The sequence below is a fragment of the Trachinotus anak genome, unplaced genomic scaffold (assembly GCF_046630095.1).
Source record: "Trachinotus anak isolate AG129_WGS33_773 ecotype Australia unplaced genomic scaffold, CSIRO_AGI_Tana_v1 ptg000002l, whole genome shotgun sequence".
Classification (NCBI taxonomy): domain Eukaryota; kingdom Metazoa; phylum Chordata; class Actinopteri; order Carangiformes; family Carangidae; genus Trachinotus; species Trachinotus anak.
In genome coordinates this window covers 13,809,031-13,836,815 of record NW_027273853.1, presented here as the reverse complement: position 1 = coordinate 13,836,815, position 27,785 = coordinate 13,809,031, and the positions used below count along the sequence as shown (strand labels likewise).

Below are 27,785 nucleotides of genomic sequence, written 5' to 3'. Positions count from 1 at the left end.
TGGACTATGAATTTTCCCCCATTTTCACCAAGGGAATGAATGATTGTCTATCCATTTATCTATCTTGTATAGGATGTGTAAGTATTGGCACAGACCTTTCATCTTCAGTTTAACATAATTTGTTTCCAAGACATGGGAAGTGTATAGCTGCTGCCTACTCCAAACCTACTTCTACACATCTGTAGCAATCTTAAAATATTATGAGAGTTGAGTCTAAATCTGTCCTTTACATCATTTATAGTTTTGATTTATAAAAGACCAAAATTTTAATCTTTATACAGATCAGCCCTGAAAATCTATTGTCTATCTAGTATTTGCAGAAAAGATGATGATGTGCAATTTTGAAAATTTAATTTCAAGTCAGCCACAAAGAAATGAAAGTCATTGTGTCATTGTGTAACAAAGTTTATTACATATGTCCAAACATATGTACAGCACATTTCTCACGAAGAGTGGTTTTGTCACAAATATAAATTATTTAGACTTTCTTAAAGAACATATGATACAGGAACTGTAGCTTGCTTAATGTGGAAGAAAAGATGCGCTGGCTGATCACTGTAACAGGTCGGCTAAGTGCCCTGGACAAAATGCACGATTGATGTTTCTATTTTTCCCTCAAATTGTCAACTCTTTCAGAAGAAATCTGTTTCTGAAGAAATCACAGAACCACATCACAAATTACCAGAATACGTGGTCCCTTCACCAGGTTTCACTGATGTTTTAGTCTTTCAGAGCAATTTCCTTAAATGTGACTGTTTAATACTGCATCCTGCCTGTATTAGACCCCAGTACTGTCCATGAACCAATATACAGTATGATAATACACACATAAATAAGGCACAAATGGAGAAGCAAAAAAACAAAACAAAAACAAATTAGGGGCCAGAGCAGGACCAGTTTTGGCACAGGAAAAGAGTGACCAAAGGTAATAAACATGATAAAATGTCTTCAGCAACTTTATGATAACCTTTTAACAACTTACCAGCAACAGCACAACTGTCTGTGAATCAAATTTTCCAAAGTAGGAAAGAAAATCTTATCGCGTAGCATATTCAGACATCATTGAGTACTTACATAGGTGGAAAGATGGGGGAATTCATGAAACTACACTGAAGTACCATCATAATACTGAAAGGCAGGAATCAAGGATTGTTCCAAGTCATAGTGTTATAAACCTTTCCACAAGTTGTTGCAATAAATACGGCTTACAAAGCTTCCATTTCATTGGGCCTACTAAGAGGAAAGTGATTAAAGTGAACAAAGCAACAGGACTGCAATGATTTATATAGATACACAGTTAAAGAAATAATGATTCTTTTTACACATGAGAAATGTGAATTTGTTAAAACCGTTTTTCAAACTATCTGTTGAGTGTTTGGAGGAAACATACTGGCTTGACTGATCATTCAAATTTCAAAAACAACTAGGCCATCCCGTCACCATTTTAACCCACATGGTGAAACTCCATGATTCAGTTCAGCTACATCAAGATAAACATTTTAAAGGTGCAGATGATAACACATTACACATTCTTTTGTACTGAAAACCTCTAATGACATCATTTGCAAGACTTAAAGCTAAACACAAAAAAAAACATAATGTCCATGTCATGGTTCCTTTGGGAATAATCCCATACATTTACCATTCAAAAAGGCCAAAACCTTCAGGCACTTTTAGGATTGAGATCAGTCATCAGTTCATGTATCCTAAATTCTCTTTAGATAATAGTCCATGGGACTAAGCATCCATGAGCATTCCACTCAGTCTTACCATGTCTGACTGATCGAGTCAATTCATTTAAATAAAGATGCTCGTTTTAGTATTTTTCCATCATGAAGATGACAGAAGGAAGCAAACTCCTTCCTTCAGGGCACAAGTCATTCACAGCCACAGTCACTGGAGGGGTGGGAGGGGAAGCAAAATAGTTTGGTTTTGCTGGTAAAGAGGGTACATGTTGATTCCCTTTCCAACTGTGAGCTTATGATTGGCGAGTCGAAACTTGTCCTTCAGCAGCAATATGTGGCTTTAGCCCTGGACAAAACACCCAGATCAGTGTCTTAGCCAGCACTGGCAGACTTTATGTTTTTCTGTTGTTCCAGTTTGGGTCTGCCACAGCGTTTGGCTCTACAGGTCGCTCAAGAGGCGAGCGGGAGTCCTGGGGAGACTTTTGAGCCTGCAGGGAGCGGGGGTCCAACAGTGGAGGAGGTTTGTCGGGGTGGAAGGGCCGGCTGTAGTGCTCTGGCCCAGTTGGACCTGCTGGCCTGTGCTCCGGCATCCTCCTGAAGTCCTGGAGAGGGCCTTCTCGTCCCTGGTGGTAGTTGGGACGGAATTCATCAGGACGTCTTCTTTTGGGGTCTGGATGCCTGAAACATCAAACCACAGAAAGTTTAGTAAACCCATAACAGCGGAAAAAAAACCCCAAAAAAACTAAACTCAAACATACCACCAGGTTTCCCAGGTTTGAACAAGCCTCACCTGTCGTAATAGGGCCTGTGACCCCTGTGGTCCCGGTCATTGCTGTACTGCTCATATGGCCTTTTTCGAGGGGAGCTGTTGTTGCGGTAACTGCCTGAGCTGCGATACGTGTCTCCATGTGGACGTCGATCACCATAGTGATCCTTGTAGCGATGCGGGTCATATGGATGGTGTCGGTCTCCCTGCCATGACTGGTTACTGTTACTGGGGTAATTGTATTTATGGTCCCTCTGCCAGTCTCCTCGGTCTGTAATGAATTATGAAAAGGTTAATATTGTTACTTGTTTATACTGTTCAGAAAATAATACCTGTGCCTTAAACAAATCTGTTCATACGTACCATCATTGCCGAAATGACGCTTATTAGCTGCATTGTATGGTTCTCTGTGGTGTCCATGGGGGCCTGGCTGGGTCGAGTGAGATGTGGGTTTGGAGGATGGCTGTGTACCCATGGAGTCTCGACTAGAGCCCGAAGGTTCTGGTCTGAAAGATTTTACTCTCCCAGTAGGATCATCCTTCTTCTTGTGCTCCTTCTGGAAATGTCACAGGATAATTTCAGTGTTGGTTACGTACAAGAGATCATGCTCACTCCAGGAGTCTTAAAAAATCTGCATGTTAACAACTTGAGACAGGAGCGACTTACCTCTTCTTCATGCAATCGCTTCTTCTGTGCCATTTTATAAAGTTTGTGAAGCTTTCTTGCGCCAAACTCTGTAAACTTAGACACAAAAATCCAGAGGTTTCTGCCAAAAAAGCAGAAAACAATCATTAGTTGAGTTAAATAGATTGGCACGATTCACTTCACAAAGATCACATCCAATCATCTTACCTTCGCCATATTTTGACATGTTCTGGGTCACTGTAGGCTTTAAGGCACTCTGTGATTCGGTCTCCAATCTTCAACAGGCATGTGCGTGTGTGCTGGAGCTGCTCCTGGTCGGACAAACCCTCATCTGGTTTATCCAGCTGCTTCAGGGCCTTTTTCACCGGCCTCATGCGCTCCTTACACTAGACATGAACACAAATTGGTTAGATTATTGAAATGCACTCCTTGTCGGACTCAGTGATTTTAAAAAAAAAAAAACAACAAAGACCACAACATACACACAACTCTGCAGCCAGGGTCATTTTACACATTACTGATCAAACTCCACTGACTTAATATGTGCACAAGAAAGAAAGAATAAAGAGAGAGAAACTCACAATACTGAAAGTTTCCTGGTCGAGTTCATCATCCTCCTTCCCTTCAATGGGGATGGGCTCAGACCCAGCAGTAATGTGAACTGGACCTTGAGTCTTCCTCCCTTTGGCTCCTTTAGCCTGAAAAGGCAAAAATACCAGACATCAAGACAATTGATCCATGTCCACGATTCACATTCAACAGATCATTCACCTTGATTTTTGAACCAATTTCTCTTAGCCACATTTTGAATTTTAATGCTATAATAATGTGTACACTAAGTAAAGTACATTTATTAAGGTCATGAATACTTTTCTGAAATACCTTTTCTTTTCTGGGCTTGGTGCCCTTCTTTTCTTTGTCCCCATCCTTCTCCTTTTTAAGAGTTCCCTGTTTTTCTTTGTTCTCTTTATTATCCTTTTTCTTTTGTCTCTTCTTGGCGGGGGACTTGTCTGTTCCATCATCCTGCCGAAACATGAGAAAAGACGATGTAAGTTCAACAACATCATAAATGTACAACTCCTCTGCTAACCTAGAAATATGGCTGAATTATACTTCTCTGTTGTGGTGTTGCAGTGATTACTCCGTAGTTTCCTACTTTGTAAAGTCTGATTTTTAATTTGGTGTGTAATTCACACACTGACTGCTGTAGTATCACTGCAACACTAGATGGAAATGTGGTGCACTTCAAGACAAATTTTTGTATTCAATAAACCTGAAGTGATATAATTTTCATTTCTCACACCTAAAGCAGAGATGGGAAATAAAAAGAAGTTTCCACAAAGTCCCTATTTGTAATTGACAACAAATACCATCACAGGATCCTACACATGCCTACAGAGCCATCAAATGTACTTTAGGCACAATAAAACCTGGACACAGAGGTATAACTCAGACTACACTTTATACGTGACACTGCAGTGGTCATTTTGTGGCTGACCTTGACTTCGCCCTCCTCCGATGGGTTGTCGGACAGGCGAGGGGAGGAGATGTCGTTGCCCTGCTCATCCTTGAGAATCTTGTTCTCCTTTTTCACCCGGGGCTTCCTCTTCTTCGTTTTGACCTTTAGAGGAAAAGGACTGCATGAGCGATTTGGGAGGTAGATGGCCTCGTGTGTAGATCAAAGATAAACTCCATGAGCTGAAAACAGTATGGATGAATGATTCTTCCATTAATAGCAGCATACCTCCTCCCCTGTTTTAGGCACATCCGTATTGTCTTGTTCTTTTTTCAGCAGCTTGAGAAGATATTCAGCTCTCGCCTGCAACTGCTTGGCCTGAGGCTTCTTGCTTGGGTCGTCTGGAAGAATCTGTGCAGAGGGAAGTAAATATTAGACTGCTTGATTCATCTAAATACATTAATTTAATCTGAGATTTAGCCTGTGCCATTATATGATCTGTTTCCCATCATTATCGAACAATTATCTCAAATTGCATGTTTAAAGTAGATTTTAGATATTCACCTTATCAGCTAGTTTAAGGTCAGGATCCGTCTTTATCAGATCCCAGTTGCCGAAGCCGTGCTCATAGATACCAAGCAAGAGTTGAATGTCATCTTGCAGATCCCAGTCCACATCAAAGTGGGCTATCTTGACCCTGCAGGTCAGTTTGAACCTGTGGGAAACAGTGTTGTCAAATTTAATCTGCAACACAGACACACTTTTTCTGAATAGTTTATCTTGAACATAATGCAAAGACCTCGCTCCCTTTTATATTTGCATTGGTATCTTACTTATTTCTCTCCGCAGGGTTGGAGGGCACTACTTTGTGCAGTGGCTCAAACTCTTCCTCATGCTGGATGATGGACTTGGCATTGACCTGCACTCCAGAGATCTTGATATTAATTCCTCGCCGTTTCCCAGGACCTTTGGCTGAAAAAATAACATGCATCATTTTTGGGCCTAGAAAATAGTAAAATGTGAGAGAACTCTGAACAAGTAAAACCAACATACCTTCAACTGGGTTCTCTTTGAGGTGTTCCTCATGCTCCTGCACTGCAGTCACACAGCTGGTATGAATCAGTTCACCAAGTCTCTTCAGGTCTGCTATGGATTTGTCCACCAGCTCAGAGTCTCGGGCGATCGCCTCTAACCTGAATACAGAAAAGAGCACTTGGTTTGTCAGACAACTTAATTGGTCATACTCAGGCATTCAAATGACCTAGGCACACAGTGATTAAACAATATCCATTAACAATATGCCTACCTTTCAAGTGGAGACCCAAATTTCTTGTATGCCTTAATGAACCTGTTAATGACATTAGGAATACATTATTAATTGTGATCATGCAAGGACAGTAACAAATACAACGGTGACACTGTAACACAAAATAATTTACTGAATACTTTACCTGCGGATCTCGGCATCATTGAAACCCTCCACATTGTTTTTGCGGGCTCGAGGTCTGCCCCTCTTCTTTGGCTTCTTGTCATCATCACTATCGTCTGTCTCGCTCTCAGAGCCTGAAGAGCGCTGCTTCAGCTTTGAGCCCACATCACTATCACTATCATTGGCCTGAGCCTGAAGGACACAAGAACCAAAGTGTCACTTTGAAGAAATCACCGTAACCTGATTCAGATGCTGAGCTGGTGGAAGATGGCACATTACTTAAATAATGGTGTTAGGTTATCAGTGTTTAAAAATGATTAAACAACATTTTCCATTTCTCAAAAAAAATGGCTAAATTCTCCTCTTACCCTCTTGTTAGAGCTCCTGCTTCTGGGCAACATGAAGATGTCCTCCATTTCCCGCTGCTTCTCCTCCTCCTCAATTTTGCGTCGCTGCTCCTCAGGGATAATATCATCCCACTCCCGTATGGGCTTCTCCTCAAACTCTGGAGTGCTCTCTTCCATGCTGGAGAAATTGGCAACCTGCAGCAACAAGCAGAGAGAAAAGAATCAGAAGCTGAAAGGGTGGGATGTCTAAGACTGGATTTTAGATCAGGGTCTGAAGTGAGGTCTTTATATACTGAACTGTAATTTAACAAAACAAACTTGTGGATACCTTGAACTGAGAAAGAAGTTCATCTGTTGCACTTGAGCCCTGGTCACTTTCTCTCGTTTCAGCCAATCTCAGGATCTCCTCGATATCCATTTCCTATAGAAACAGAGACATTCAGGTTTCATTTTCAAAATATTTAAGTATATCAAGTAGTATTATTTTTTAAGTGATTTTTATGCAAGATTATTCACTCATTGTAATACCTGTGGCTCTGACTCCTCTCCTTCAGCCTCTTTGAAAAGATCCTCTGCACCAAACTTGAGAATGGCAGTCAGTTCTTCTTTATTGAATGGGTTTGAACTGTAAACAAAAGTGGCAATGTTGAATACACATAGTGCTTCGGCATCTCAACATTTAACTAGAGTTAGTACTTTGTGGTGGTATCTCCCTGCCACTCATACTGGTTTCAGGTTACATCCCTGTTTATCCAGAGTCATATAAAATATTAACAACTTGTGTTTTGTGAGGTCAATTTAAGCTTTGACCTTTAACCACCAAAATCTAATCAGTTCATCCTTGAGTGCAAGTGAATGTTTGAAGAAGTTCTCTCAAGGCGTTACTGAGATATCACAAGAATGGAACAGATGGACGGTCAGACGAACGTATGCATGTACATATGGATGGACCACCCAAAACATGCCTCCAGCCTTGGCTATCGCCAGCGTGGAGGCATAAAAACATTACTTTTTAATCAATGTATAGAATTGTGCTGATTCATTATATCTCACTGTACACAATAGGAATCAGCACATGCCTGTAATTGTGTTTCTAATACACACAAAGTACTTCCTCCCTCTAGAGCAGCTTGATGGCAACAAGCAGGAGACGACACTGCAGGAATCAAACTGTGAATCAATCAAAATACAGCTTCAAATCAACCAACCAATCAGAAAAGGGCTACAACCCAACCAATCAAAATGCAGCTACAAAACAAACCCACCCCCAATCAGAATACAGCTGCAAGCCATCTAACCAATCAGAATACAAGTGCAAACCAACCAACTAATCAGAATAAAGCTACAAACCAACTAACCAATCAGAAAAGTGCCATAAACCAACCAATAAGAATATGGCTGCAAATTTGTGCCCCGAGAATCCTTAAGATATTGTGTGTGAGGTCAAAATGACCTTGACCTTTAACCTTCGACCACCAAAATCTTATCAGTTCATCCTTGACTCCAAGTGAATGTTTGTGCCAAATTTGAAGAAGTTCTGAGCTATCACACAAGTCGGGGGGAGTAAGTTGTTCGACCTGAGAATGGGACAGTCAACCCAAAACCAGCCCTGGCTGTTGCCGGCATGGAGGCATAATAAAATCGATATGCAAAAACCCCTCAGTTATTTTTGGCATCTTACTTTGTGGTTCCTGAGTTGCTGTCCAGTACAGTTCGACCAGTGGTGTCCATTCTCTGAATGACAAGATGGTCCAAAACCATCTTCTTCTTTGCCCTCTCAATGATGTCCTCCTCCACTGTTCCTTTGGTGACCAGTCGGTATATATTCACCTACACAGGGAGCGCACAGATATTTTTATACAATTATCTTACTGATTATTCAGCATATCTATAATGACAGCCATGGATTTGAGCCATGGATCACCTGTTTCTTCTGGCCAATCCTGTGAGCCCTGGCTTGTGCCTGCAGGTCGTTTTGAGGGTTCCAGTCAGAGTCAAAGATGACTACAGTGTCTGCTGAGGCCAAGTTAATCCCTAAACCCCCAGCTCTGGTGGACAGCAGGAAGCAGAAGTCCTACAAAACAGATGAAAACTGTTACTCCAGATCTCAAGTTCCCCATATTTGTCCCTCACCAAATACACACTGCACCTGCTACTACTCTGAAAAAACAAGCTGAATGCGTAGTGCATTTTTGTTTAAAATCATCCCTTTGCTGTATATGCTTTTTGTAACATTGCAATGATCCAAAAAAATGTTGGAAGTGCATTTTGCAATAATTAAAAATATATAAATTAATCAATTAATTAAAAAATGGTAATATTTTATTTACTGCAGATTGAACAAATATCTATGGCACAATCAAATTTCCAGACCTTGAATCTCTGTCAATATCAGTAAATAGCATTAAATTACTAGATTACATACCTCTGAGCCTTCTGCATTAAAGTGGTCAAGTGCTTGCTTTCGGATTTCTCCCTTTATGGAACCGTCCAATCGCTGAAGAGGACAGAGGCAAACAGAGAAATTTAACCTTTGAAGATTTCCTGGGTAGCTATCCGCTCTAATCTTGGCATCACCCTGCTTTACATGCCATTGTACCCTGTCTATATGCTCAGGCTAATCACAGTCTACTGCAAAGACTAAGTCAGCAGAAACAACCCGAGTTGACAGACTTGCAGACTCCGGCTGGTCTTCAGTAGAGAATAACTTGCTGATATAAATAACCACATGAACTCTCAGCCTAGCAGAGTATGGGTGCACCAACACTGACATCCGATCCTCACCCGAGTCACACTGCCCCAACACAACCCAAGCCCCTTCACTATAAACACCCACAAAAACAACAGTCAAAACCTGAGGTCTGACTTCATAAACTGTCAAATTAGATGCAGCTGCTTACACTTAAATTGCACAAATAGATTGCTTTGATTTTTGTTCTATCACATATTTCCTTTTGTGCAGTAGACCTTTGTCCTTTTGATCTGTGAAAATTTAATAAGCTGAAAATTGTGTACATCTAATGGGAGGACATCATTGGTCTGCTTACCCTGGAGCAACCACAAACTCATTTCAGGCGTTAAGGATTTTTAGGTGGTGATGCAGACCACTGCGTCACTCAGATTAACTACAATGTCACCAAAGGTTGCCCTGACGCAACACGTTGCTGACCGACATCTGAATTCAACCCAAAACATGAGCAAATCATACCTGGAATGGGTAGCGGTTCTTGGCGAGGTATTCAGCCAGAATGTCCAACATCCTGACCATCTGGGAGAAGATCAGGACTCGGTTGCCCCTTTCTCTGAGTCTGGTCAGCAGCTTGTCAAGCAGCACCAGCTTCCCACTGCCCCTCACTAGACTCTGTGACATATAAAGTGAATGTGTGAACACTGTAAATATAGAAAAGTTAAGTAACGCTAAACTATCTGTTGAGACCGCTATGTTTCCTTCCTTCCTTAAGACACAACTGGTTTCCTTTACAGAGCAGAGTTATCCTGAGGTAATGCTTGGAGCTAAAGAGGGTTCAGAAGGAGACTTACCTGCAGGTGTTCCTGTTGTGTTTCAGTCTCTCCGTCCTCAGGCTGTTTAATAAGGAAACTATGGTTGCAGCACTTCTTGAGCTCCATAACAATGTTCAGGAAGCCGGCGGAGCTGCCTCGGGTGCCTTTGGAAAGAGCTTTGTAATTCCTTGTTAAAATCCACCTGGAAATATTCAGGAACAAATCAAGTTAATGGAGAGAAGAAATGCAGCTACTGTACGAGTGGTTTATGTGAAAAACAGACGCAATAAAAACGTAATAAAAAAAAAAAAGAAAAAAACTGAAATAAATTCATACTTGTAAAATTGTTTCTGCTGTGCAGTCATGTCTACACGGAGGATCTGTTCCACTTTGGCAGGAAGAGATTTTTCCACATCTTTCTTGACGCGTCGGAGAAGGAAGGGCTCGAGGACCTTATGAAGACTCTGATAACCATTATCCCTTCCTTTTCCGTGTTCGTCCTCAAAATCCTCCCAGGAATCAAACCTACAGTGCACAACAGAGATAACAAATGTCACTCATCTCTGTCTAGAATTCGAACTGATACTTTAGTCCAGTATCATATTCAGCACCTAAACCTGGACGTACTTGTCAGGCATGAGGAAGTGCAGCAGTGACCAGAGCTCTTTGAGGGAGTTCTGCAGCGGTGTGCCAGTAATGAGGAGTCTGTGGTTGGACCTGAACTCCATTAATGTTTTGTACAGCAGGGAGTCATCGTTCTTCAGCCGGTGAGCTTCATCCACACCCAGGAACGCCCAGTTGATGTTCCCGAGTACACCCTGGAGACAACGTTAAGACATTGTAAGTGATTGAATCTCTTCATGCAAACAAAGACTGTGTAATAAAAATATACTATTAACATACTCATGAAGAAACATTTGATTTATTATAACCCCTACCTTGTCTTTAAGTAGAATTTCATAAGTGGTTAATAGTGCATTGAAACGGATTCTTTTGGTTTGATGGTTCACCCACTCATAGTCACGGATCTACAAAAACAGAAGTAACTTTATGTAACAAACTCTGGAGATAACACAGTAATTAAAAAAAAAAAAAAAACCACTCCTCCAGACTAATCCAGTTTACCGTTTTTCTGCTCATAACGTCACCGAGGTAGACCACCACATTCATGTCTGGGGCCCAGGTGTCAAACTCCCTCTGCCAGGAGGTGAGTGTAGACAGAGGCACCACCAATAAGAAGGGTCCGTACAGCTGATGCTGGTGAAACAGGTAGGAAAGGAAGGAGATGGTCTGGATGGTCTTTCCCAGTCCCATCTCATCGGCGAGGATAACACTATTGCACCTGAGGTGGAGGAAGAAGATAAAAAGGATGGTTTTCTTTCTATCCCTTCCCATTTTCTCTCAGTCTTTTTTAAATAAGATAACTACTAAAACACATTACTACATTCATTTGCACAGTACCTGCACCAGGAGTGAGCCAGCCAGTTCAACCCATCCAGCTGATAATCTCTCAGCTGTAGGTTCTCATCTCCAATGTATGAAGGTTGCTTCTTCAGAGCAACAAACCTTGGCCTTTGCTTTAAGACCTGAAATAATAGTTAGGAAAAAAAAAACCATCTGCAGTGATGAGCTGAGAAAACTCACAATGTCAGGTTTAGCTTTTAATCATTCAGTAAAGAGAGAGTAAAGATGAAACTTGTTTTGTTTCTCACCTTGCAGTCTTTAGACGGGACAGTTTTGTTGGAGTTTCGGTTCGTGAAACTGTCTATGCAGTGCTGAAACTTCTTCCTAACCAAAGCTCCATCCTCCCAGCTGCACTCTGAATAGGGCAACCCCATCCACTTACATAGATACTCTGGCTCATTGGAGGATGGTGTCTTGTGGCTATGGGCTGTTTAAAATGCAGACAAATAATTAGACAATTGATTGGGACAAAAAGTAAAAGCACTTGACAGATAGGATGTGACTGTGATGGTGAAAAGTAAGAAAAGGAACTTACAGGGAAAGTCAGAGGATCCTGGTGTCTTTCCTGATTTTGTTGCTGTCAACAATAAAATTCATCTTAACACAGCTCAAGTGCAACATGCATTTGTATATTTAAAAATATTATATACCTGCAGCACTATCAAACAGCAGCAAACACATTTCATAATGGCTTCTTACCTATGACACGCTCCACAATCTGAAACTGTTTGTTCAAGTCAGCAGTGAGCTCCTGTTGGCAGTTATGGAATTCCACATCCTCAGGAGACGCCTTCCTCAACCTACAAACAAAGACCAGGTAAACCATGAAACCTCCTGAAAGATCTACATTTACAAATAAAATGTTAATGTCAGGACAAAATATTTCACCATGAATTGAGCTCTTCGCTTTTCTTTTTGTAGTTGTCCAGTTTCTTTAGTCCCTTGACTTTTTGTTGTGTCAGAGAGTCCATGCTCTCCCATGTGTTGTGGATGTAGGACCAGCCCTTCCACTTAATTAGATACTGAGTCTCCCCCTCGTCGTTCTCGGGGTCAAAGCCTTCACATGGGTCCCCGTTTTCCTCTATAGCATACACAGTAGTGGAAGCCCCGTTGGCTAGAAGAGCAACAAAAGAATTTATTCAGACCGTGGCAGAATGTATTTTAATGAGAAACAACGCGGTTTTCAAAATAATGACAAACAGCAGTGAAAATGCATCACCTCCTTTTTTGCCTATCCTGGTGTCCATGACCTTCTCAATTGTCTCACTGTCATCATCCTGCTGCTCCTCGCCTGCGTCCCCCGTCATTTCAATCAGGTCATCAGAGTCTGTTTCAAAGTCATGTTGGTCCTCTTTGTAACTGTAACACATCAGGAAGACAGGGGATTACTGTCGATGTACAGGTGATGCTGATCTATCAATAAAGCCACTTTTTGTTACCTGTTGTGATGGAAAACATAAGTCCTGATAAAAGTAAATGCATGTCCCTGTCTAATACTAAGGGAAACTTATCGAAAAAAAATCTCTGGAAGGAAAAATGTGTTTAGAAATGCACCTTTTGACTTTTGTTGCTCCCCTTCTTCGAGTCTGTCTCTTTGGAGTGTCTTCCTCATCATCATCATCGTCGTCATCATCGTCATCGTCGTCATCTTCTTCAGCTGATGACTCTGGTTTCCTGGACTTTCTTCCTTTCTGAGATAGCTGCTTTTTGACTGTTGATGATTTGGTCTGAGGTCTATAAAACACAGAGTTAAGCACACAAACATGCAAACCACTTAGATATACGGAACCAATCTCCTGGATCAGTGGTCATCGAGTGATTTTGCTCTCTGGCTGTCGAGTGGCTGATACTGCAGCCACGTATTTTATAATTGGAGAAATATTTAAAACATGTTTTATTAGAAAAAAATTAAAATTTTAGATGTTATACTTTAGATCAGTTGGTTAGAACAACAGGCTGAAAGATTCAGGTGTATACTTCACACCAAAGTAAGAGTAAAATGTATAATCAAACAACTGCTCACACAATATGGAATGATTTCGTGATGACTAGTGGGTAGCTGTCTGATGGCCAGGCTTCGCTACACTCTTACCTTCTAGCAGGAAGTCGTCTGGATCTAACTTTTTTCTCTTCCTGCTCACTGTCTGTACTGTCCGAAGCCTCCTCCTCCTCCTCCTCCTCCTCCTCCTCCTCCTCTTCATCATTTGAGTCATCATCTTTCCAGATATTTCTTACAACAAAGAAATGCCACAAGTTCACCCTCAAGGCCCATCACTGCTACAACCAATTATAATTTCATGAAATACTGGCCACAGGGTGTTCAGCACAACCAAATTTAATCAGGGATAAGCCACTGATCTGACCAATCAAATTTGAAGCAAATAAATATCACCTGGCTGGCTGAAACTAGCTGAGCCCATTCTGAGCCAAACAGATACCCATTTACAAATAAGAATTAAATGATAAGAATCACAATATGAACACACACTGGCAGCAGAATGACGCAAACAGACATGAACTGTGAAAAACTACTGTATGGATCAAGTGTTGAATAATAAAAAAAGTTCTGTAGAAGTGTCTCAAGATGGCAACATTCAAAAAGATTTAAAGGGATAAATTATAGGTAAATGAAATAATAAAATAATTATACAAATCCCCCAAAAATGTTCACACTTTATACTTACTCCTTTTTCTTAGCCCGTGATGGTTTTCTCTTGGGACTGTCGCCATCAGACTCACTGCTACCCTGCAAGTACAGTCAACAGAGCAGATAAACACTTAAAACTGCGTTTCCATAGGAGATGTTGCAGCACTTCCACATAGCAGCCACTAGATGGCACAACTGGCTAGTTTAAAACAGCTGATGCCAACCGAGATGATATTTGTGCAGTCAGGCCACATTTTGTTTGTCTCTATTGTTTCATTGTTTGTCTTCAAGCTTTCATTCACATCTGCTTACCCCAGCTCCAATGTTCAAACGAGCCGGCTCCTGTCTACTGCGATTTGACCTCCTCACCCCATACACGTCTGGATGCTCTTCCCACATCTGTAATCAAGGAGAAGCTGCTATCAGAGCCACAGACTTTCTGCTCCACTATATAAATGTATTGGTTTATTGCTACTGGTTTCATTCTGATTTGTAATAACATATTTAAGGGCTACAACTAACAATTATGTCCATTGTCTATAATCTATTATCTCAATTATTACATTAAAAAAAGCTACGTCTATAAAATAGCAGGCAATAATAACTAATGTCCCAGATTCCCAGAATCCAGGGTGATGTTTTGAAATTACTAATTTTGTACAACCAACAGTCAAGGACGCAAAGATATTCAGTTTGCATCAGTTTATGAATATATGAACCTGAGAAAAGCAGCAAATATTCAGAACAGAGGAGCTTTAACTGGAGATTTTGAGCATTTTTGCTTAAAAAATTAATTATATTGTTAATCAATTTTTATAGCAGTTGCTTATTATTTAGCTCTTGGTTGACGAATCAATTGCTCATCTTTTTAGCTCTGATGTGCTACATACTAATTGTAGCAGAATACTGTTTTGACATTTGCATATAAATTTAACATACTTTCAGACTAACAGGAAATGAATCTGTGTGACATGAACGTCAATCAAAACTGCAAGTTTGAAAGGCTTAAGGCTTACTTTTTGTTTTCCTGGATGGTTTCTGTAGCTATCCTACCTTCACCCTCAATCTACTATAATTCTTTGGAACTGGGACACAGCTAGAGTCTCACAGAGATAAAAAGACAATTTCGCCGAGGTAAAACTAAGGAGGCAACTTCAACTGTCCTTCATGTCAAACCTTCATAATCACATTAGCCTGATTACAGAGTTAACCATTATTAGAGGACAGGAACTATAATCTGCTTTAGAGTAAGTCCCCACATGAGACTTGAGTACCTCTCTAAGTTTAGTGACCTTTACCTTCTTCACGTCTGCCAGACGTTCCTTCTTTCTAACTGGCTTGTCTTTGACTTCTGCTGTGGTTTGTTGTGATTTGGACTCTGCAGATTCGCTCTCTGACTCTGAGTGACTCTCTGACTCTGAGGAACTGTTTGACTCGGAGTTGTGGGATCTCCTCCTCTCACTGCCATGCTCGCTCTCTGACTGACTTCCCGACTCCGACGCAGAGTGGTTGGATTCTTCTGATGCTGAATTGCTACAGGAACAAGAAAATGTTCATTCTTTTGATTTTTCAATGCATATGTGTGCTGAGCTAATGCTTATATGACACTGTACACACAACTACAACATGGCAAAAATGTGAGTTGATATTTGTTGCAATTTAAGAAAATTCAAACTCAACCTGTACACTCACTGGGACATGGAGAAACTTAATACAAGAAGTTAATACATGAGTTATGACTTAGCTGAGAGGAAACAGAAACCTAATTACATCATGCACCATGTTCCTTACTCAGCTAACCGTCTTATAATAACCTCAGTCTCACTAAGGCACACAAATCCTCTTAGAGTCATTTTGAAAAGCATCAGAGGTCACAGAGACCAAAATAACGAGTTAAAACTGGGACAAACTGTAATTTAACAAGGCATGACTTCTGAGTGGTTACACCCATTGAACAGCCTTTCTCAACTCTGCTAACCAACAATTAAGTTATAAGAAAATAAGATAGTAACCATAATTATTTATCTGAAAAGCTCATATGCTCATCAGGCTTCATACCTATTTTTTGGAGGAGTAAAAATCTTGAGATTGATAAATCAATATGTATCAGTGAGTACAGTACCTAGGCTTCTGTTTCCTAAGCATTTTAGCTCATCACTAAATTGATGCAATGTCTACTTCTGCCCACCCCCCCCTCCCCCTTCTCAGGTGAAGGTGAGTTGTGAGCAGTTTTATATAACTGATGTTTTGTTCTCTGATTTTTTCATTTGAGGGCTGAAGTTAAAGTTAATGTCGGGAGAATAAACATAATTTTAAAAATTTTAAATATCGTTTTCATGATCTTGTGACCCCCTGAGCTTTATCCTGGGTCTCATGTAGAGGCCCCAACCAGCACGGAGAGTGACCACTGGAATAACATATTATTTATTTGATAAACAAAATGGCAAATAACTCAGTGTCACTGTACACAAGGACCTTCAAATGTTTTTGGGACCCCTTTCAAAACAAGATGGTGCATTTCAAGGGGTGTATCCTGATACAATGAAGTTCATATTGGATCAATTTTTAATAAATAAATACTATAAAGCTTAACTGATATTTTAAAATGACAGTAAATCCATTTGATTGTGGCAGAGTCATCAGTGGATAAAATTATCTAGGGATGGTGACCTCTTCTGTCTGGCTTTATCTGCACGCAATATTTTGTCTGGACATATGGGGGCGCTACACCCATTCAGAATTAATCTCCAGGAATCACTGCTTTAAATGAATTGTTTTGCAAAGACATACAGGTTTGTTTCTTGCAAAGATTAAAATTTGTATACAGGTTTTAGTTGTTATTTCATTTATTGGGTGTTTCAGTGAACACCACTCTTATTTTGAAATTTGAAAGGCTTTTCCTTATTAAATGTATGAAGAATAACCATATGTGTATTCTACCATTTATACAGCTACAGCAATGATAATGACGGCGAGCACGAAAGCATTGGTGGGAACTAAATAACTGCAATGTGAGTGGTGTTCAATGTTACTAATTTCACAGCCTGTCCCTTTCACAGCCTCAATTATCAAACTCGGAAGTGCATGGCTCCTTCCGCTTTAAGTGAGGTCACAAGTGGGTGGGACGCAACAAAATCTCGAATTGCTATTGGTTGACGTGTTGCTAGGTGGAAATCTAGCCTATAGCAGTGCAGTGTGCACGCTTTGCAAGGTCTGAACTCTTCCTGTTCCTCCTCTATGTAGTTCTGAGCTGAGTTTTAATACAGATAAGTGAGCAAGCTGGGCACACAAAGCAAGGGCCATTTTGTGACTCAGGACAGCGTGTACACAGTACTTTACTAAGATATAATTTTACATAAAGTGAGCAGATTTTCTGTTGCTCATTACAGTCTGCTCTGCATGTCCACAGTGTTCATCTATCTGTCTGAAAAAGGTAGGCTGTTTATCAGTGGCAGGGGACATATTTAACTCACAGCTAAAAATACTAAAATGGCTGCCACAAGATCTCACACAAAAAAAAAAAAAAAAACTACAAGTGTGATGTAACCTGCTGCAGTGTACCCAGTTAAATGCTGAGGGTGATTACCTGCATTTAGCATCCAAACTTCTCTGTGTCTTTATCTAAGAACACAACAGTCTGTTGAGATCAGGCTGCATTATTTGTCATGAAAATGTGGAAAACAGACATTCTAATACTAAAGAACCTAAGCTGGGATACAGCATTGGTAAAATAAAAACAAACATCTTTTTTTTTTTTTTTAAATGACTACCCACTTCTTGTTTCTGCATTCATGCACCGTCCTAACACCATGCAAATGATCTGATTGTTTTTAAAAATCATCTTTATTGATCAAAAATGTAATGTTTCCACTGCTTCTGATATATGAATAAGAATTACCTGTTGATGATAAATTTACACTTGCAAATGTTAACACTTAGAAAAGCAAACAATTAAGTGTCCAAACTCTTGGTCACAGGGCCTTTATCATCTGCCTGACAAGTAATGCAAATATAGAATAGAAAATTAACATTCTTCAGCTGTAACACAAGCATCAGACATGATCAACAAACATGCTTTCAGTTAGCACACCAATCACCATATAGCTGATAACTGATTAATACAAAAGTGCCCTTTAAACTGACCTGATATTTTAAAATGACAGCAAGTTGAAGTGATAGGTGCCATCAGTGGATAAAACATATTGTTTGACAAATAAAAGCAATCATCTAATAATAATAATAATAATTCTTATCATAGACAATCATTCTGTGTCAGAGAAATGTTTAAATTGAAATTGTCCATTCATAAAAGCCCCAAAACCAAAATAAAAATAACCTTCCCATGGGAACACATGTAAAGCTGAAGGTTAAAAGTGTGTTACATAATCATGTGACACTGACATAACTTCATAATACACAAGTAGTTTTTAGATAGTTTTACTAACCATCCAAAACAAGACAATTTTTATTTAAAAAGGCATTAATTCTTAATTAAGGGGTTTAATAAGAAGAAATTACTAGGCATTATCAAACGTGTATTTCCTACAACTTGGTCAAAACTTTAAGTACAGGTTCAAAGAAAAAGTATAGATCAATATAAAAATTAAAATTGTAGCCACATGCAAACTGATTTCAGATCAAAGAACTAAGGGTTAAGTACATTATCTATAACAAATCCAAAAGACTGGACATATCAATGACCATGAGTAATGCCAAAGCAAAACATTGTTCTGAAATAAATAAAAACGAAACAACGTTGATAAATTGGTGCAATGCAGTACCAACTACTAAGACAAGGTCATATTACAGTATAGGGACAGGACATTAAACATTTGTGACAAATCATTTGGAACATAATACATGACAAACGAGTTTTCCTGTTGTCTACCACATACATCTTGTGGGCAATGATCTCTTAACACAGGCCTGAAACCTCAGTATTGAGTTAAGAAATGGTTGGAAAATCAGGGTGTGGCTATTAAACAATAGCAAGGTCATTCATGACACTGGTGCACTTCATCAAAACCACGTCGCAAATGTATACACAGGTGATCAACCATGCTTGACAAGGTAAACAATCAAACCAGATATGGAAAAGGTAAAAAAAAGTATAAGGATCATACCTTGATGCATTGCTCTGAGTCGATCCTTCATCATCTTGTTTTTTACTTTTATTCTTCATCATCGTAGTATCCTGAAAATCGCTGATGATGATCTTTCGTCCTGGTATTTACTGTCAAAAAGTTACAGGAAGCATGAACTATCATTCAAGTCCCCCAAAGATTGCCTTAGCTCAGATGGCAGTTAAAACCCAGGCGGTGCGACACGAGTCGAGAAAAAAAAGGCATTAAATCTAAAGCTTTGATGATCATTACTTACATCGCTGATTTAAATCCAAGTAAGAAAAATGACAGGTGCAGTTACAATAAGTTAAATATCCATCGCAAGTCTTTCAATATAGTCCACGGATCAAGCCGCATGCAATTAATTGTAACTGCGTCATCAGATGAAGGATTAGAAAAATAACATTTAAGGATGAGAAAATCAGTAAATTATGAATTACACAATGTAAACATACCAATTCAATGTGAAGAAAGGTGGTAGCCTATAAATGAACTATTTGATTCGCGTTAGATCTATCACAGGGTTTAAATATTCATCCGACTCCAGTAAGAATGACAAACTGTAAAAAAAAATAATAACTTAACAATAAATTACAAAAAAGGAGGCTCGTTTCAAAAAGCTTGTAGGCCTTTAGTCTTCATCTGCTGTCAGGCTCAGAGCGACAGAGCCGAGCAGCACACTAAAAATGGAGGCGCGCCATGGCTGCCAGAGCCCAGTATGGAAAACAACGACAAGCACTCCCTCAGCACAGACGGCTCCTACGGCTCGACAAAGCAGCCAAAAATACACACCAAACGCCAAAATTTCCGCTAAAACAACGATCGCACAGTCATAGCCTTCAAGTTTTCACCGGAATCAAGCAGTCTCGGTCGAAAAACAGACAAGAGAAACGGTCTGACGAAAGCCCATGGCACCCTTCCCAAGGCTCAGCCGCCATCTAGAGCTCCTTCCTAGCTCTGAATGCTTTGCCTTTGATTGACGTTATTTCCATTTACCCCACACTCAGGTGATGTCTAAGTCCCACCCCTTTTATTATGTTCAAAATTTGCTTTTATATAAACTTATATACATTGTCAGCCCCGGGACAAAGGCATGACACTGAAAGCTTTCTTCCCACTTCATGAAAAGGTAAAAAAAAATAATAAATACCGAGAGGCTGCACAAGTATATTAATGTTTTTTTTGCAGCAGCAGCAGCAGCATCAGCAATTGCATCACTTCCTGCTCAGACAGGAAGGAGGACAACCAGGAGCCATTTTAGAGAGCCTTTGGAAACCATTTCTGGTCAGACCAAAACCATTTCATGTGCCTTACACAGATGGGTGTAGTCTATCCCACTGTTAGAAAATTTTGATTATGTTAAGATTTCCCAATGGGACCGATTAAAGAACAAAGGTGCATCTTAACTAACAATGTTTCCTTTATCTCGTCAACCGATGTGATCATTTCCTTTGTAGAGCTACACCAGAAAATGAAAGAAATCATTACTTCAGGAGATTCATCAACCCAGTACAAAGCCTACGCACTTAAGCTAGCTCATAATTACGTGGTCAAACTTTGATGATTAGTGACACAAAGTCAATTCAATCCAAAGCCATTTGTTGTAGGAATTGACTGAAAATTTAAAACCCACTGCCGAGCTTAAGGATTTTAACGTTATCAAAATATTACGCCAAATATCCTCCTTGATATTCTGGTTAATTCGCTAATGAAACAAAGCCAGGAAAAAAATACGAGGACATACACTTTATTTAAAAACAACATTTGAATATCAAATGTACAAAGGCTGGTTTTGTGTTTCCCAAAAACAACAGTGTAACTTTTCAACGAGTCCACTATACAGTCAGCAATGGTGTCCCAGTGTCCATGTTGTTGTAAAAAATAAAAATCCAAACGTTAAAAGTCCAGTCAGAAAAAAGGTTTCATCTTGTCAAAATTTGGCTAACTGCCAAATCACTTGCCATCTTCACGTTAAACAACGCTGTCTCCACTTCAGCAATATCCAGTTGAATGGGGTCTTGATAGGATAAAAAAAGAAGGAAAAGTTGTAAGCCCACAGTACAACTGAAATGAGTAATGATTTACTGTCCAGCAGTTAAAGAAGGCATGCTAAACTAGACTAAATTTAAGACAGTTTAGTAGCATTCGTGGCTAGCTTTCAGTTGCGTTGGCTAGCACTGCGCAAGTGCATGTGTTACTCTGAAATGAAAGTTTGTAAGAATACATAATTGTTAAAAAAAAGTTTTTAAAAAATTTAACAAAGTTGCCATTCCCATATATTTTCATTAAAAGTCATTACATCGACATATTGTACAGATCGCACACTACATATTGGGGCGGGTTTGTAATCCAGCCTCATTTCATATTAGTATCATTGTTGTTGGAGGTATTCTTTAACAGCCAAACTTTGATGTACTTAAGTGCACCGAGACATACACAATACTTTTTATGCATCACATGGAAGAAAATAAATAGATTTATGGATTTGGCTGGACGTCCTACCATTGAGAATGGTTAACATAAAGTTAAACAGTGAGAAGCGCAATAAATTACGCAGATTACGCAATTTCTATTAAATTTTTGTAGGGCTCTGAATTAATATATCGTTTGGTAAATTTACAATTACCGGCAAGATGAAGTCTGAATTGAGTAAATGTTCAAACAATTTGCAAAAACTTCATCAGCTGACCACCAGGGGTATGATGAGTCTGGAGTTAGCCTAATATAATGTGTTATGCGTAAACCTTGATTACACAACAGCTGTGATGGTCAAGCAAATTAAGATCAAAACAACAAAGCACTGGCATGTGAGCAAACAATGCTGTATGCAAAATAAAATACATTGCCTGAATTGAATGAATGATTACCAAAGTTATCAAAGCAAAGACATGACTAACCCATAGATGGACAACATCGTAGCATCCAGTAACTATTAATGCAAACCTTCAAACAATGGTAATTTACTTGCATCCAAAAATTTTCCTCATTGCTCTTAAAAGCGTTGAAATAAAGCAGTAAAACAAAAAAAAAAACTGTGACATGGTATTGCTCATGTTTTATCAGGTTTTCATCATTGGCCAAAAACTTAGCAGAGATTTTAGCAAAAATGGGGAGTGTAGTAACTCCTAGAGAATAGTGGCTTTTACTATACAGTGCCAACAGGTGGCAACACAGTCAATGTCCACATAAAGCCACAGTAAAAACAGCTTCTATTTGAGTTAATAATGAAAATAGTCACATAATGACCTAACTTAAAGTCACCTTTATTAAAATACCCTAATGCCCTTAACCTGCTGACATCTAGGTGTTTTGCTAGCCATTAGAACTTAAAGTGAATGGCAGCAATAAATACATCAACTGAATATGTCATTAAGCTTAAAATAGAGGGAGGTATCCTCATCCTCTTTAGAAATCTGAACGGGATAAAGAGGACATGTGGCAACTACGTTTTCTATTCATTATATTCATGAGCTCAGAAAGCAGATGAATAAATACTCAGGTCAAGCATTAAGAACTTACAGAGCTGTCTTCTTTTTCTTCAAAATTCGAAAATCTTCACACCAGTCAATGTCCCCTCTGTAGAAAAAATAAGGAACATACATGTATTAAAATACATAAGGCCCACACAGAAACAGCAAATAAGTGAACCACACAGATTGGCTGGCTGTAACTGGTTTGTAGCATTTGGGTTTCTGATCTTAATTGTTAACCACAACTGATAAAGGTGACTGACAAAAACTATTTTTTGCCACAAACAATCCTTTGAAAAGGAGTTATGTGATAATCTCAGAGAGAAAATACACAGTTTTCTCCAAGTTTTACAACAATAACAACTACTGATTAGTAGCACATGTTCTATGCAGCAAATGCTGAAAACTAATTGAAGGCCAAGATAATACATAGCTTTAGTCTTCCTCTGTGTTTTAAATAAAAAGATATTTTCCTGTCAGTAGAAAATTTGTGGGTTTTGCTCTTCAAGAAATCCATTTTCACAGAACCCAAAAGCCTAAATGACATTTTTCATGCCTTTGCATCTTTGTATGCTTGTTCACTGCCTACAATGGAACCTTTCATATTTTACTTGTTAACACCTTTGATGCTACAATCTTCCCAAACACTCTTACTAACACGACATATTGTCAGCGAATTATTCTGATGCTGGAATCAATATTGTAAGGTTTAATACGTCCAATGGCTTTTTTTTTTTTTTTTTTTTTACAATGTATGGGATGCCAAATAAAGCAAATGAGAAAAGTTTAAACGTTATTATTCCACCAATGGAATCAGAATAATTGTTACAACTGGCTTACATGCATTATTACAGTAGTAATTACACCTGGTCCTTATGTCTTTTGAAATGACACTCTTTGGCTCTAGCACAGATGCTGTTCTTTTTTTTCTGAGGTCAGAAAAAGTAACACCTGTGTCGAATGGTCAGCGAGGCACACTGCATTTTTAACTTAGGCATGTGCCGGGATAACAGTGCATGGTGCATTTACATGCTCTTGGAAACTCATGCACCTCAGATCAGTCAATTGATTGGATGATTTTTTTTTTTTTTTTTTTTTTTTTTAGCTCTACCAAATACATATTATCAAATTAAAAACTTGCTATGTGAGGTTTGCGTTTATGTTCTATATGGTAGATTTCTAGCCTTATGCTTTTTGCTTTAAGGATTTTTGTCTGTTTACACAGCTACTTCTTACAAGAGAAACAATGTCAAGAAAAAAACATTTGAAGAGGGCAGCCAAAGAAATATTTTTCTGTGTTTTCTCTGTTCTTGCTATATGAATTTTATTGGGTTAGGCTATGTATATGGAACAGATCCAATGATATATTTTGGACAATTTTAAGTTTTATCTCAACAGTCCATGGTTACTCATTAACCATGGACTGTGAATTCATGTAAATGTTTTGAAGGCATTACCTGGTCACATTATTGGCTATACGTACTGATTACAATAAGTAGATAATTAAGGTTTACTGTCATTGCTCCAGATATGCCATTTTGTTGCATCAGTAATCTCAGAAAATTGTTGTTGTTATGTTGCAAAGGAAGACATTTCTCATATTTTGCAAATGCCCCCCTCCCCCCCAAGATTAATAAGGTGACTCTAATTCAAACTGGCTATTTAATTCATATTTTAGTGCACAAGTATTTGGAGTGACATTCTTATTTAGATTACATCTTACATATAATTTTTTTTCCCCAGGTGTCACCCAAAAGCTGTGGTATGAGGAAATAATGAACTATAAAGATGAAAAGAAATACATGGCATCCATTATTAGATTTATGTTGAACAAATGCATATTGATAAAATTCTTTTGAAATTTCCCTTTGTGATGCCCTCTATGGGCCACATTTTAAGTTTTATTACTACAGCACATATTGCCATGTTAGTCCTTATAAAATGTCCAATTTGCTAGCTTACAAAATAGAATTAAAAAAATGTAAATGTAATCACATTTGGAAATGTTTGTGCACTTTGTCACATCACTGATGTGGACAAACGAGCCACAAATATGCTCAATGTGACTTGAGGTTTACACGTTTAAGAGTTTTCATACAGCTCTATAATTTGAGTACAACTCTAAAGGCGAAACACAACAGCCAAGCCTCAAACGAACAACAGCCATGAATGAAGCTGTACAAGGGTTGGCACAGCTGGTCTTTTCACACCAAAACAATTGCAAAAGAGTGATCTGACGAATCTTAACAGGTCACAAACCAGCCAAATTCCCTTCCTGCCCAGCAGCCAATTTGTGTTGTAAAATGTCATTGTTTTAAATATGATTATGATGCATGACGTGATTTTTGTTAATTGTCAGGTATTTTTGTTACACTGGACACTGTTTTCACAAATAGTAATAACCATAAAGATTTGTAATGTGTCACATGCAAGCTAGCTAGTTGAACATGGACATATTACAAATCGGATTGTTGGTTTAAAATAATTAAAGGTTTATTGAAATAGAATATAAGAAGGACTCTGTCTTTAAATGCTGAAACTACTTAACTTCTAACTCTATGTAAGTAATGTAAACACTTAAAATATAGAAGGAAATACTGCACAGCGAGAGGTAAACACTGAAGACATACTATGATTTTAGTCATGTTTCGGCAGTACGCACACTTGTAAAACCCTACTTTCATAATGTCAAAAGAGAAAGTCCTAATTACTCATTTATATTAAGTTTAATTTGCATATGTATTTAATTCAAAGGAAAATTACTTGAAACTAACTAACCACAAAGCGTCTCTCAGACAGTCAGGTATTTTTAATCAATGTATAAATCGTCGCCACATCATACACTAGGGGGCAGAACTCACCTACCTTCAAACATGATTGTCATTGCTTCAAGTTAAAACAAACTGCTACAATGCATAGAAACTACGCAAGGAACTATATTTAGCGGTACTTTCTAGAAATGACATTGAAATAGAAGTGAAAAAGTGCACTGTTCAGTGAGCTTTTTATTTCGTTATGTTTGTGTGGTCAGTAAAGACAGTTAATTTGAGGTTCAATGCAAAGATAACATGCAAGGAATCTTCTGAAGATATTTAACCTATCTTAAGAGTGATACTTACAAATCCCCATTGCAGTGCGAATCATCCGAATCCTTCTATTCACCACTCCATGATGACTACATGTCAACCCTTTAAAATAGAAAAGTAAAGGTTCAGAGAGGAAATGTGACAACAGCACACCCTACTGGCTACATATATGTGGCAGTACAGACAAAGAAGCTAGTAAGACTGCAAAACGCACCGAAAGCCTGGACTGGTTACTTAAAACATACCATTTAGGTCAAGTAAGAGGGTCTCCTTTCTTCTTGGACACGGTTTGCGATACATCAAGGGGAATACCTGCAAAATACAAAACATAATTAAGATCATTTTTATAATCACAATTAACAAAATTGCAGCTTACGTTGGCATAAAAAACAAACATAAATAGGACACGTGTGAAATAATCTATTTAAGATTAATTTTAAGAATGTTTCAGAGCTCATTAACATATTAAGAAAATTATAAATGAGTCGTTGCATGTTTAGTCACGAAAATGTTCCATTTAGGCATGTCTTGGTGGCTCAAAATGCAACTAAACTGGTCTTCAACAGTAACATCCTATTGAGAATAGCTTAGAGAGGACATTTTGTTATATGCACAGTGGTACTAATCCTTTGGATTTAACAATATAGTTTAAGATGCAAATATCTATTATAAAAGATTGCAGATCATCTGTTTTACTATGTGTAGTATTTGTCTTCATATGTAGATAAATCAACAATGTTGACCGTGAGACTGTGATATTAAGATGATTTTATTTCTTTATTTAATTTTAAAGCAGTATTTAAAGTTTCCTCAAATTCATACTTGTAGTGAAGCTTTCTAACATAAAATCTTCCTTTACATGTCTTGCAGGTGTAATGTAACATGGAAAAAGTAAATTTATGTACATATTTAAATTACTTCTCCATTCAGTACCTGAAAGGGTTAAAAGCCAACACCCTATTTTGTATTTCGAAGTATATCTGAGCTTTTACAACATATAGAACCTTTATTTGACAAACAAATCAAACATAGGTACGTGTAGTGTCTACCATGTAAGAATAGTTGTCAATAGTCATATTCTGAGCATTTTGACAACTTGTCACAATTTATTAAACTATTTATAAATAATAAGTTTTAAGCATCTAACACTTACTTAAATCTAGTCATAAACTACATTTGTATACTCTGTGGTAAGATAAGGTGAAAAATGATCAATTTTTAAATATTTTTTTGATTTATAATTCGATGAAAAACCTCAAAAAACACACATACTGAAAATAAACAAAAATATGCACCAGCTTGTTGTATTGGTGTCAATCAGTCTCAATACATCCTTTAAAAAACGAAACATTTGCTTATTTTTGATGTTTTCGTCGAGCAAATTCACACAAGGGCATTTGCCCTTTCAAGGACAAAGCAAATTTTAAATGCGTAGGTTGAAATAACTCCAAACAGGTCGAGAACAAATGTGCTTGTCCAAATAGGAACCAAGTGAACTAGAAACAGAGCTAGCAAACATGTAAATTTCATCAACTAAAACACAATCCTATGCAATTTACTCTGTGTAGACCGAGTCCTTTATTGCTCGCTGACAACACACCATGGCCATTTTTACAACACTGCGTCTAACTGTCCTTCCTCCACCATATTGCCATACACCCCTGGCTCCTATTTTACAGCCATTAATGTATGATTACTGGTAAGTTCTTACCCATTATCCGGCCCGTGTCTATCCCCCGTCGTCTTCTCCGGTCGGTGTCGCATTTTCGGGCGATTTTGGTCGCTTTTGGTGGGTCTTTCGGCCGCATCGTTCCGCCCTGCCTCCCCTCCGTCCTCGCCGCCTTGCTCCTCTGTTGTGTGTGTCCTCCTCTCCGCCTCTGCCTGAGCTGATATCCTTCAGCGGCTCTGCCCCCTTTCCTCTCAACGTAAGCCAAACTCCACTTCCTCTCCAGCCCTATTGAGCTAGCGTTAGCAGCCCACCGTACCCGTAGAAAAAAAAAAAAAAAAAAAAAAATGGCGAAACTCTTCTTGCTGGAAGCCCAACTCATGACATTGTTCCTGAAACCATTTTGAGAACACAAAGTGGCATCAACAAAACATATTTTATACTGTTTATTTATTTATTTATTTATCAAGGAGTACAAAGCCAGATTAAGCCATAAAATA

At 38.6% G+C, this 27,785-nt stretch overlaps 1 protein-coding gene across 3 annotated transcripts; it reads right to left on the bottom strand.

The window, feature by feature from the left end:
• Window positions 1-387: 387 nt before the first annotated feature.
• chd2 (chromodomain helicase DNA binding protein 2) lies at window positions 388-27,530 on the bottom strand. 3 transcript variants are annotated; one of them, XM_071499746.1, is made up of 43 exons: window positions 27,331-27,530; window positions 25,865-25,931; window positions 25,653-25,721; window positions 22,583-22,639; window positions 19,064-21,080; window positions 17,527-17,561; window positions 15,239-15,473; window positions 14,253-14,339; window positions 13,978-14,039; window positions 13,386-13,523; window positions 12,848-13,027; window positions 12,513-12,652; window positions 12,182-12,407; window positions 11,993-12,093; window positions 11,829-11,870; window positions 11,542-11,720; window positions 11,291-11,415; window positions 10,955-11,171; window positions 10,768-10,857; window positions 10,457-10,647; window positions 10,166-10,354; window positions 9,869-10,031; window positions 9,537-9,689; window positions 8,754-8,825; window positions 8,253-8,402; window positions 8,010-8,158; window positions 6,857-6,953; window positions 6,657-6,749; window positions 6,350-6,523; window positions 6,004-6,173; window positions 5,859-5,900; window positions 5,606-5,745; window positions 5,386-5,524; window positions 5,117-5,267; window positions 4,841-4,963; window positions 4,595-4,717; window positions 3,979-4,119; window positions 3,678-3,794; window positions 3,304-3,482; window positions 3,118-3,217; window positions 2,815-3,007; window positions 2,476-2,722; window positions 388-2,363 (listed from the first exon to the last, which is right to left on the bottom strand). In XM_071499746.1, the coding sequence occupies exons 8-43, from the start codon at window positions 14,337-14,339 to the stop codon at window positions 2,078-2,080; spliced, it is 5,169 nt and encodes a 1,722-aa protein (XP_071355847.1). In that variant the 5' UTR covers window positions 15,239-15,473; window positions 17,527-17,561; window positions 19,064-21,080; window positions 22,583-22,639; window positions 25,653-25,721; window positions 25,865-25,931; window positions 27,331-27,530; the 3' UTR covers window positions 388-2,077. The 3 variants fall into 3 exon arrangements, with proteins under 3 accessions (XP_071355847.1, XP_071355828.1, XP_071355836.1); XM_071499727.1 differs by lacking the exon at window positions 17,527-17,561 and having other exon boundaries at window positions 27,331-27,529; XM_071499735.1 differs by lacking the exons at window positions 13,386-13,523; window positions 17,527-17,561 and having other exon boundaries at window positions 27,331-27,528.
• Between the last annotated feature and the right edge of the window lie 255 nt (window positions 27,531-27,785).